Source organism: Tiliqua scincoides, chromosome 8 (assembly GCF_035046505.1).
Source record: "Tiliqua scincoides isolate rTilSci1 chromosome 8, rTilSci1.hap2, whole genome shotgun sequence".
In the NCBI taxonomy this organism is placed as follows: Eukaryota; Metazoa; Chordata; class Lepidosauria; order Squamata; family Scincidae; genus Tiliqua; species Tiliqua scincoides.
The window spans coordinates 44,872,392-44,885,012 of record NC_089828.1 but is presented as its reverse complement, the minus strand read 5'-3'; the positions used below and the strand labels follow the sequence as shown (position 1 = coordinate 44,885,012).

The following is a 12,621-nucleotide window of genomic DNA, read 5'->3' as shown; positions in this document are numbered from 1 at the left end:
GAGAGTTGTGGACTGCATTTAGGATTGTGCAGGCTTGACCCAGCACCATTAATGTAAGCAGCTATGGAGACACATGCTTTTAGCTACATCCTGTTTGATTACTGTAATGCACTTTACATGAGTCTGTCTTTGAAAAGGGTTCAGAAACTGCAGCTGGTCCAGCACTCTGCAGCTAGACTGCTGACTGGAGCTGGCTGTCAAGAGCATGCAGCTCCCTTAGTTGAAAAAGATTGCATGGGCTTCCAACCCATTTCCAGGCCTAATTCAAAGTGCTACTTAGGACCTTTAGGCCAGAAATTTATCCAAATGCCCCCCACCCCCTCCCCACCAATGCACACATGCCAAAAAGGCATACATGAGGGAAGAGTGATCAGACAGAATCTTTGTACTTACCTCCTGGTAGGTTGCCAGAGTGCCAGTGGGTCTCCTGGGACATATTGCACCTGTTTTGGTGGCATATATGCAAGGGGCAGTGAGATTTGAAAAGGAGGAGATAAGATTTGATATGCACCATTGCCGCAGCATGCACCACTTCCCTCTTCTCCACCCAGAAACACCCTTGATCCTCTCACTCTCTCCCCCTCCCCACCTGTTTTAACCACCCACTTCCCTTACTCTGACAGATAGAGGCCTTCGCTCTGGCCTGCATGCACAGCACTGACAGCCTCACTGCACTCAGTGAGCATGACAATGATGCACAGTGCATGCCAGGATCCAGGCACTTCTGCCCAGATCCTGGTGCTTCCACTGGTGGAACATCCATTCTTCCAGCAGAAGCTGACGGATAGGATTGGACTGCCCAAGTCCTAAATAGCCTGGGGCTGGGACATTGAAAGGGCCACCACCTTCCATGCCTAGGGAGCATTGTGATCAGGGCTCTTCTCCATGTTCTGCCAATACCTGATTTGTGCTTAATTGGCAGAACATGGGGAAGGTAGGGCCTTCTCTGTGGTTGTGCTCAGGTTGTGGAATTCTTCCCAGGGGAGCTATGTCTCACTTCCTGTCTAGCAGTTCTTCACAAACAGGTAACAGCCTCTTCCGTTCTTGCTGCCACAATGTCAGTTCTGCTGGAATTATGTTTTTGTGTTTCCAGTTTGCTTTGTTTTATACACCTGGTTTTAGATTTTATTTGGTTTTATTAATTTTGAATGTTGTAAACTATCTTGAGTATTTTGATGAAAATGGAAAGGCAGAATATATATATCTATAATTAACAACTGAATACATAATAATTCACAGTAACAGCCGAAATCTCTGCCCCAAAAAGCTTACAATCTAACACTTGTACGTTAGTGGAGAGAAACAAGGAAGCATTTGAGTACTTTCAACCAAAATAAGTTTCCAGCAGCTTCCTCTGCTGTGTTACCGCCTTCATATTTTTGAGAGGTCAATTCCCTTCTCATCTTCCATTTTTCAAAGATAAACTTGCCATGCTAAATAACAGAGATAATTAACAACATGTGTTTTCTTTTCCCCTGGTTTTAGTGTGGAGAGGAGAGACCCATTGGCTGCCTTGGCAAGAGAATATGGGGGTTCCAAGAGGAATGCTTTGTTGAAATGGTGTCAGAAAAAAACCGAGGGATACCCAGTAAGTAAGCCAGATGGTCTCTTTTCTCTTCTTGAGCAAGTGCTTCTTCCCAGTCTTACCAAGAGGTAGCCACATCAGTCAAACTCCTCCTTCTATTGTCTTTTGGATTTTCATCTTTCTCTTCCTCTCCCTGTACTCTTTGAGTGCTTACAAGCATGTTTGCTACAAACTTCTCCAAAACTCTTTCAGTAACCCACACTCACTCCCAGGCCAGAAAGTTGGAGCAACCCCCAGAGGGGCAATGAAGCTCCATCCCAGTGCATCAAATTGCAGCCCACCCATTCAAGCAGGCAAGGCAGGCTACAGGCCCAGTTTGTTGTTTGTACTTCCTTGGAATTAATTCTTTGTTTGCAAAAAGGGAGAGAGAAGGAAAGAAGTCAACCTCCATGGTTCAAAGGACAGTGGAATTTGTTTGGTTTATTTTTATTTTTGGCTGTTGAAATCATCCTGCTGTTGCGGCTACCACACTGGCCTGTACTAAAAGGAATCTGTGATTTTTGGCCCAGGCTTCAGTGAGGCTTTTATTTCCGAGATCCTTCTCTTCCTGACACAGTTTTTTCAGAGTATAAAATCTTTTTTCTCTTGGTGCAATTTGGGCAGGTCCAAAACACCATCCTGGGGAATTCCATGTACAAATGCTTTTATGCAAATGCCTGAAGTCTCTGAGCAAAGATGGGAGAACTGGAATGTCTGGTGTCAAGGGAAAACGTTGACATAGTGGGCATAACGGAAACCTGGTGGAATGCGGAGAATCAGTGGGATACCGCAGTCTCAGGCTATAAACTCTACAGGAGGGACAGGGAAGGGCGTGTTGGAGGTGGGGTTGCCATTTATGCTAAGGGAGGGATAGAATCCAGCAAAGTAGAGATTGAAGGTGGGTCTGACTCCATAGAATCTCTATGGGTTAAATTACCAGGCCTGAGGAGTGATGTAATACTGGGGGCGTACTATCGTCCTCCAGCCCAGAAACCGGAAGGGGACCTTGAATTGAGGAAACAGATCGGGGAGGTGACAAGGAGGGACAGGGTTGTAATCATGGGGGACTTCAATTATCCTCATATTGACTGGGTCAATTTATGTTCTGGTCACGAAAAGGAGACTGGATTCCTTGACGTGCTAAATGACTGTGCCTTAGAGCAGCTAGTCATGGAGCCCACCAGAGGACAAGTGACTCTGGATTTAATATTTTGTGGTACTCAGGACCTGGTTAGAGATGTCATGCACTTCGGGGGAAGAATACCGGGCAAATCTCTCACAAAAACCCTTGACTTCCGACGAGCAGACTTCCCTCAAATGAGGAGGCTGGTTAGGTTGAAAGGGAAGGTAAAAAGAGTCCAGTCTCTACAGAGAGCATGGAGGTTGCTCAAATCAACAGTAATAGAGGCCCAGCGGAAGTGTATACCACAAAGGAAGAAGGGCTCGACTAAGTCCAGGAGGGTGCACGCATGGCTAACCAGCCGAGTTAGAGAGGCCGTAAAGGGCAAGGAAGCTTCCTTCTGTAAATGGAAGTCTTTCCCTAAAGAGGAGAATAAAAAGGAACATAAACTGTGGCAAAAGAAATGTAAGAAGGTGATATGGGAGGCCAAGAGAGACTATGAGGAACACATGGCCAGCAGCATTAAGGGGAATAATAAAATGTTCTTCAAATAGAAGCAGGAAACCTGCCAGAGAAGTGGTTGGCCCTCTGGATGGTGAGGGAGGGAAATGGGAAATAAAAGGAGACTTAGAGATGGCAGAGAAATTGAATGAGTTCTTTGCATCTGTCTTCATGGCAGACCTCGGGCAGATACTGCTGCCCAAATGGCCCCTCTTGACCAAAGAATTAAGTCAGATAGAGGTTAAAAGAGAAGATGTTTCAGACCTCATTGATAAATTAAAGATCAATAAGTCACCGGGCCCGGATGGCATCCACCCTAGAGTTATTAAGGAATTGAAGAATGCAGTTGCTGATCTCTTGACTAAAATATGCAACATTGCACATTGGGGCAAAAAATCAAAATTTCACATATAGGCTGATGGGTTCTGAGCTATCTGTGACAGGTCAGGAGAGGGATGTTGGGGTGGTGGTGGACAAGTAGATGAAAGTGTCGACCCAGTGTGGGGCAGCAGTAAAGAAGGCCAATTCTACATTTGGGAACATTAGAAAAGGTATTGAGAACAAAACGACTAATATTATAATGCTATAGTACAAATCTATGGTAAGGTCATACCTGGAGTATTGTGTCCAGTTCTGGTCGCCACATCTCAAAAAAGATTTAGTGGAAATGGAAAAAGTGCAAAAGAGAGCAACTAAGATGATTACTGGCCTGGGGCACCTTCCTTATGAGGAAAGGCTACGGCGTTTGGGCCTCTTCAGCCTAGAAAAGAGACACCTGAGGGGGGACATGATTGAGACATACAAAATTATGCATGGGAAGGATAAAGTGGATAGAGAGATGCTCTTTACACTCTCACATAACACCAGAACCAGGGGACATCCACTAAAATTGAGTATTGGGAGGGTTAGGACAGACAAAAGAAAATATTTCTTTACTCAGCGTGTGGTCGGTCTGTGGAACTCGTTGCCACAGGATGTGGTGACGGCATCTGGCCTGGACGCCTTTAAAAGGGGACTGGACAAGTTTCTGGAGGAAAAATCCATTACGGGTTACAAGCCATGATGTGTATGTACAACCTCCTGATTTTAGAAATGGGCTATGTCAGAATGCCAGATGCAAGGGAGGGCACCAGGATGAGGTCTCTTGTTATCAGGTGTGCTCCATGGGGCATTTGGTGGGGCCGCTGTAAGATACAGGAATCTGGACTAGATGGGCCTATGGCCTGATCCAGTGGGGTTGTTCTTATGTTCTTACCCTTTGGGAACTCTGTAAAGAAGTTATTGGCCAAGAGAGCACTGCCTCTAAGGGTGATATAGGGCGGTGATGGGTACAAAACCGTATTTTCCAGTTGGCTTATTCTTTCTCTTTTCCCCTTCCCAGCAGAGCGGCCGTCTCTTGGTGGTGGTGATGTATCAGTGGTGATACATGGGCTTTAGCATGCAAGTGGTCCCAGGTTCAGTGCTTGGCATTTTAGGTAGCCAGCTGAGAAAATCCTTGTTTCAGGCCTTAGAGAGCCACTGTCCAGTCAGAGGAGACAATACTGGGCTAGACAGACTGATGATATGACCTGGTACAAGGGGAGCTTCATAAGCAAGATGCTTTTGAGACAAAAATTCAAATACCCTCTCCCTTATGCAGGAGGAATGAGATTGTATTTTAACTCTTTGCCCACACTTCTGGTTCTAAGCCAGACAATGCTTACACAAGAAAACTAAAATATGCAGGGTCCAATCACACATTAAAAGTTAGCATTTGATTTGTTGGTAAATCTGATGGAAACAATTTAAAAGTAATAAGTGAAGCATGTGGGAAACTTAGGTGCAATAAGGGACTGCTTTCACACACGTACCTTTCTGGCCTATGAAGCCTGGCGTATGAAGCCAGGTGTCCACTCAGTCTGGGGCCCCATGCGTTTGACGCGGACTACCCATCCCGTCTCTGTAAGCCCATTGACGTTGACTCTCGGGGTAAGCTAATAACATGATAGCTAGGTTGCACGTCTAAAGAATCTAAGTTCTGTTGATACTGGAGGCCCCAAGCTACTACTTCACGGAAGTTGGGTCAGCTGCTAACGGCACTGGGATTTTCCCCAGCTGACTTCTGGGATTCGTTGCCTCTTTTGAGAAGATGATGCACAGAGCAAAAGTCTCTTGCGTGCCTTCCTGTGTTCCGCCTGAGAAGTGATCATCCTGCTTCCTCGGCTCTTTGCTCCATAGCCTTTGAGCCGCATTACTGTTGTCTCTCTTAATCATGTCACTAGCAGCTGAGGCATTATTCAAGTGCTCCAACTTTGTTTATTCTGTAAGAGAGGAATCATTTGTCAAAGGGCCAAGCATTTCCAGATCTCTTAGCACTGCTAAGATGCATGGAAGAAATCAGAGAGTAAGAGCCACTTAAATTCTCATTCAAACACACATTTGCTAGGAACAGACCATGTGCTACTGAAATTAAGCTCTGTGATCCTTCACTTTCTTGAGCAGTGTAGACTTTGGGCCCAATTTATTCAACTTTTCAGCACCAGTGCAGTGTTGGCACAGCTGAGTCAGCTTTGGAAAGTTGGATAGGACTGGTCCCTTTGTTCATATTGTAGACTGCCATCCTAGATTGCATTTTTGTACATTGGCTGCTACGTTAAAAACTAATTTCTCCTACACACCTTAGGTTGGCATCCTTCAGTCTTGGAAGACTATGGTATCACGCTCTGAATAGTCGTTCTGGAACAGAGTGTCCTCTCCAGTGCATGAAGCCTGGGTAAAGTAGATATGGAGGATAGACTGTTACCCATGCAGCAAATCCCCCCTCTCCATGTCGCTGAAATGGTCCAATGGAAAGGCAGAAGCCAATATGGTTGGTTCCAGCGGCGTCGCAGGAGTTGCCAGAACGTGGCTGTGTTCAGCCATGAACTGCCTCAGGGACTCTGGCTCTGGATTTTGCTTCAAGGTTTACTCCTGAAGCCTTTTCCATAACTGGATGTAGCCACAAGGCAGTGGAGGTTTGGGGTCAGAGTTTTCCTTCTCTCAGATGAGCTGCCTTCCCAGGCTAAGGAGTCCCATCTACCCGGTGGCTGTTTAGTCGCCTTTTACGACAAGTACAGCCAAACTGAGGGATTATTCTTATCCCATGCCCCCAGGGGAAACTACACTACACACCAGTGCAGCTGTAATGAACACATGGGGTGAAAGGAAAGGGAGAAACAGTAGGCTCATTCGGGGGCTATATTACTCAGACTTACGTTTGAGCAATTTCACATTGGTGCATAAGCTAACCTGACAATGCCTACCTACTCCCTAGCAACAGCCTATATACATCATGAGCCAAGCTAGGTATGTGCCTAATTATGCAATGTGACTGGATGTAAGGGTTAGTTGTTTGTTTATAAATAGGAAGGGGGGGCCTTCATAACATGGCACAGTCATAGTGGGACATGGGGGGCTTTAGTACTTCACCACCCCCCCACCACGGTTTTGATCATGATTGAAACCATGGGCCTCTAAACTTTTCGGCTAAAGGGCCGCATCAAATATCTGGTAGAGTGTCAAGGGCCAGAAAAAAAAATTAAATAATAAAATTTAAACAAATACACTAGTGATGGAACTTAGATGAATGAATAAATGAATGGATTCAAATGCCCAGGATTTCTCCAAGCACCAACACAGCCTAAGAAATAAAGCACACACTTAAATGGACCCCCATTCCCCCACCCCACAAGCACAACTCTGGTTGTGTTTAGTCAACCGTCCCAGAGTCTTCAGGGGAGCAGAGACTGGCCGTGGGCCGGATTGAGGCTGGTCGCGGCCGCATCTGGCCCCTGAGCCGGGATTTGACCCCTGATCTAAACCACCTCCTCATCCATCCACTCCTTGGTTTTGAGGAATAGGTTTGGAGGAGAGGAGAGTGATGGATCTGAATATCAAAGAATCCAAAAACAGGAGGAGGAGGAGTGGTGGAGGAGATGGACAGCAAGTGCCCCCTTGCCAATCCACTACATAAGTCAGCCTCATAAATGGACTGTCCCTGAGTGTGTTTTTTCAGTTCTTTTGATCGTGGCCTTGTTGGTCTAGTGTCTTGTCTACATCATGCCTTCTCCTCCAATCTGGAACTAGCAGCCCAACTATTATGGAAGTGAGATGCCCTTGTTAACAGGAAGAGCTGCAAGGGGAGTTTATTATATATATTCATTAAATGTTTTTGTTCCTCCATGGAGGAACATGAGGAGCACAGGATATTATACATAGTTCTTCACCCAAAATTCTATCCTCACAACAACCCCTTGAGAAAGGATGATTCAAGGTCACCCAGTGATTGACCTTGAGCTTCATGATTGAGCCAGGATTTGTAATCTGCCTTCCCTGGTCCTCATCACACATTCTGATCTCCGATCATTGAAGCACACTGGCTCCTCTAGGGGGATAACCTAGAATTATATATTAAGAACTTAAATGGTTTGAGGGTCGAAACTGTGGTGTGCCAGTGCGGTCAGAGCTTTTTTGTCCATAGAAGGGGTATGAGGTCCTTTGGATAAGGCTGTGAACAGAGCTGAGCCTCTGGCTGTCTGGAAGCTTTAACTAATCCCTTAAGTAAACACAGGATGAATCATTAGTTCTTGTTTAAGCAAAGGCCTGTTACCATAAGTCAGTGGAGAGGTGATTGCCCTTCACACTTACAAATCGTGTGCTGACAGTAGGCAGGGACTCCCAGAATCTTCCCAGAATTTTGGAATCTTCCCAGAATTCTCTGCAATATGCAAGAGTTCCATGCTTCTAGAAATCCCTGGACTACAGCTTTTAACTGTGTCACTGGGGCAAGAGAGAGGAAATTTTTTTTAATTCAAAGATGGGCATTCTTCCTTATTTTGATGTATTTTTATGACTTTTAAAATCAACATTCTGTAACAGGGAAAAAAAGTCACTTTTGGTCTGCTGGTTATAGCTGAAGGACAAGGACTTGCTGTGCAATCCTTTGCATGTCTACTTACAAGTAAATCCCATTGTATTCAATGGGGCTTTCTTCCAGTAAAACATGTATAGGATTTCAACCTCGATCTCCCCAGCCATGGAAAATGTTCTTAATCCGGGGCATTTAGGTAGATCTTGTGTACGCTGAGTCAGTTTCATAACAAATGGCACACCTGATATGACCATTTGGATTTTTCAGACTTCAGTGGAATCTCCTACCCTAATTCTATGATATGATACTGCCTCCCACAAATCCTTTCTTAGTAATCAGATGCCTTTGGGACAATTCTGTAGAAACCGAACTCTCCAAACTTGTGAAGAGGGGAAAATCCCTGTGGAAGGACTCAGAAATATCTTCCTGGCGAGGTTTCTTGCTGAAGAGTTATGTAGAACCCTGAGCACAATTCACCCACTGAGCATATATTTCTCATTGGAGACTTCCTGGCTGATGCCTGCCAACCCTGTCTCCTACCCACTTGTGATTTACAGCCTCAAAGCTGACAGGGGACAGGCTGAGATAATCGCCCAGGGTTTGCCTCATTGTTGGGAAGCTGCAGCTTAATTCTACCATTCTGGGACTTGGCAATAAGGAGGTTCCTGTCCAAAGGAAACTGCCCCAAAGTCCCAGTGAGTGGCCCACAGCATTGGCAAGATGTGCGGTGTAAATAAACACCTGAAATATGGCTATGAAGGTGAGAGGGGAGCGCAAGACAAAAAAAAGCAAGTTGATGTAAGGCTGCTGAATTCTTATTCTCAGTGTTGTGATGTCTGTTCATCAGATTCTTTCTTGGTCATGAAACCAAAATAGGTTCCTACTGCTTTTTTGATGTTGCATCTGGAACATACCTGCTCAGCAGGGCCAGCCCTCCCATGACACCAACTGAAGTGGTCGCCACAGTTAGCAGACTGATAAGGGGTGTCTGCCTCCATCCATTTGCCGCCTCCATCACTCCTTCTGTTCCTCTCTCTTCCTAGATTGAAAAAGGAAGAGAAGAATAGAGTGGAAGCCTGGAAGACAGGAAAATCTCCATCACTCTAGTCCACCACTTACCTCTCCTCCTCCTTTTACTTCATTTCCCCCTTTTTTGGAATCAAGAGAGTGAGGGGAGCAGGAGGTGTGGGGGAGGCTAATGTGCTGCCAGGTAATGGAGAGGATCAAATATGCTACCTTGGCTACCCAGGTAGATCTTGGATTGGCCCTGCAGCCAAACTCTGGCCTGTCCTTCCTAGTTTTTAAGAATTACTCTTTATTTTGTTAGTTGAATGACAGTAGCAAGTTACCTCTTCCCAATTTCATTTTCTTTCCATCTTCTTTCGTATTTCTTGTCTTATTTTGATTGTAAGCCTATGAGTGAGGGGAGCAGGAGGTGTGGTGGAGGCTAATGTGCTGCCAGGTAATGGAGCAGTGGTGGGTGAAATAGTGGGTGAATTCGTTTCCGGGCCCAATTCAAGGTGCTGGTTTTGACCTTTAAAGCCCTATACTGCTCTGGGCCAGGGTATCTTAGAGATTGCCTACTCCCACACAATCCGGCCCGTCCTCTTAAGTCATCAGAGAAGGCCTTTATACAAGTTCCGCCGCCTAAGGAGGTATGTGGGACGGCGGCTAGAAGTAGGACCTTCTCAGTAGTGGCACCAACGCTATGGAATTCCCTTCTCCTTGACTTAAGAATGGCTCCCTCTCTTGAGACTTTTCGGCGAGGCTGAAGACCCTTCTGTTTAAACAAGCCTTCTGAGTTCTCGGCCTTTTTAACAACTTTTCAACATCTTTTAATTTTTTACAGGCCTGATCATTTTATGGCTTGCTGCTCTATGCTCTTTTTACCTTTTTACTACTTTTTATCTGACTACTGTTTTTATGATATGTGTTAATATGCTTTTATCTGTTTTTAAATTATGTTTTTAATCTGTTTTAACCTGTTGTAAGCTGCCTTGAGTCCCTTCGGGGAGAAAGGCGGGGTAAAAATAAAGTTGTTATTATTATTATTATTATTATTATTATTATTATTATTATTATTATTATTAATGGAGAGGATTAAATATGCCACCCTGGCTACCCAGGTAGATCTTGGATTGGCCCTGCAGCCAAACTCTGGCCTGTTCTTCCTAGTTTTTAAGAAGTAAAACTCATTTATTTTGTTAGTTGAATGACAGTAGCAAGTTACCTCTTCCCAATTTCATTTTCTTTTCCGTCTTCTTTCATATTTCTTGTCTTATTTTGATTGTAAGCCTATCTAGGCTTTGTTTGTTTTTTTTTTAAATATTTGTACAGCACCTAGTTAAGCACTGAAACAATAGTAAATGTTGTGGGTTTGTTGGTAACTGGGATTTACCAGGCCTACATCTAAGCAACTAACAATAGGGGGAAATCTTAATTATCCTTGATCACTGAAAATATTTCTTACCCAGAAAAACAGCTAGTGGGATGGAGAAAGAACCATCTTCATTGCTATTTGAATGGGGGGGGGGCAGTGTTAGCTAGACTAGAACAAGGTGATTGGGGGAGGTTGGCTGTACAGATCCATACTTCAGGGAATCTGATATATGATCAGCAGTTGTGCTTCCTGTTTTTTTGGAATCTGTTTTCACTGTGCTCTGCTTGTATGTTTGCAAGCAAACTGGTATTACAAAAACATTGAAAGCTTTAGTGTGTGTTCTTTCATGCGAAGGAGGTTATGTCATGTGATTGGTACCTCTGAACTTCTTGTTACTCAAGGAAGTGGGGTGTGCTTGACTTTATTGTCAATCAATGTATATGGTGTTTTACAGAGCAACTTAAGCAAAAGGCAGTTCCCTGCCCCAAGGTGCTTACAGTCTAAATGGAGTGTGCCCAGGGCAGACTCACCTAGAACAATGGGGCCAGATGCTCCCAGCCTTGGCCTCTTCCATGTGCTGCAGCAGCCACTCAAGTTGTTGAATGAGCCACTGGTGGCTGCATTTGTGTTCGCTTCAATGGGCATCCCTATTATTGAGGCAATGTCTGGAGGTTTATCTGGAGGTTTCGGGCACTGGCATACCTGGAGAGGGGGCCAGCAGCTGCAAGTGTTCTTGGGTGGCACGTTTGGTGGGATAGCACCACCACCCCTAGCCATGTCACCCCAAGGGCCCCCACACCCGCCACATCTGGAGGGCCTTAAAACCTCACTTCCGGTTTTCGTTACATTTTAAGGCCTTCCAGAGGCCTTAGAAGACCTTCTTAGCACCAGGGAGGCAGGGTGTGGCCTATCTGGCCCTCAAAAGGTCTCCGTAAGTCACGTGATGAAGTGATGCTGTAGGCTTACCCTGGGATGGCACAGGACCACCACTGGTTCTGGCGCAGAGAGGACTGGCATATTGCATGGTTGGGCTTAAAAGCCAACCACATGCTGCTGATGAGGAAAGACAGAGACAAACAGGTGGTAGACAGAGGGTGCTTTCCAAGAGGCAGCCCAGTGATGGGGAGCCTCAAACCACACCCAGGATGTCTCTGATGCTGCCAGAGGAAGGTCTGGGTGCAGCATAAACCCCCTCCCATGCATCCTCTGAAGCCTCAGTAGGTAAAGAAGCCCCAGTGCTTCCCCCTCCCCTTTTGCCCCTCCCCCTTTTGGGGGTATTTTGCACCACAGGGTGCAAGATGGAAGAAGCAAGAAGTGAAAGTGAGCAGATGTATTTACACATGCAGAAGATTTATACACTCTGAAGTGAAACCAGAGTATAGGATTCAGTTTGCTTAGGAAAGGGGGATAAACCTAGCAGAAAGCATGGATGTTGAATTGCTTGGAGTGAGGTGGTGGTGGTGGCACAGTGAGGGTGTTTTGAGGGGGAATTCTAAGCATACAGAGCAACAAAGAGAACTGGGCAAAGTGTTTTTATTTATTCAGGTTTCAGCATTAGATGGTGTTAGCATACAATTAGGAAGCTTCCTCTGTTTTTAGCACAGCATACACCCAACTCTGTATACAGAGCATGAAGGTTCTGCAGCCTGCTTCTCCCAGTTTACAGATGGCAGGCTGACGACAACTTAGGTGGCTCTTGAACCCACATTAGGAACATAACATAAGAACAGCCTCGCTGGATCAGGCCATAGGCCCATCTAGTCCAGCTTCCTGTATCTCACAGCAGCCCACCAAATGCCCCATGGAGCACACCAGATAACAAGAGACCTGCATCCTGGTGCCCTCCCTTGCATCTGGCATTCTGACATAACCCATTTCTAAAATCAGGAGGTTGCACGTATACATCATGGCTTGTAACCGGTAATGGATTTTTCCTCCAGAAATTTGTCCAATCCCCTCTTAAAGGCATCTAGGCCAGATGCCGTCACCACATCCTGTGGCAAGGAGTTCCACAGACCAACCACATGATGAGTAAAGAAATATTTTCTTTTGTCTATCCAAACTGACCCAACACTCAATTTTAGTGGATGTCCCCTGGTTCTGGTGTTATGTGAGAGTGTAAAGAGCATCTCTCTATCCACTCTATCCTTCCCATGCATGCGCATTCT

General features: G+C 45.4%; 1 protein-coding gene across 1 annotated transcript in view; it reads left to right on the top strand.

Moving 5' to 3' along the window:
• SPECC1 (sperm antigen with calponin homology and coiled-coil domains 1) overlaps nt 1-12,621 on the top strand; it is a 98,493-nt gene that overhangs the window by 70,199 nt on the left and 15,673 nt on the right. Inside the window, exon 10 of the mRNA XM_066636531.1 lies at nt 1,486-1,588. Coding sequence (XP_066492628.1) covers nt 1,486-1,588 — 103 coding nt within the window. The remainder of the gene's footprint in view (nt 1-1,485; nt 1,589-12,621) is intronic.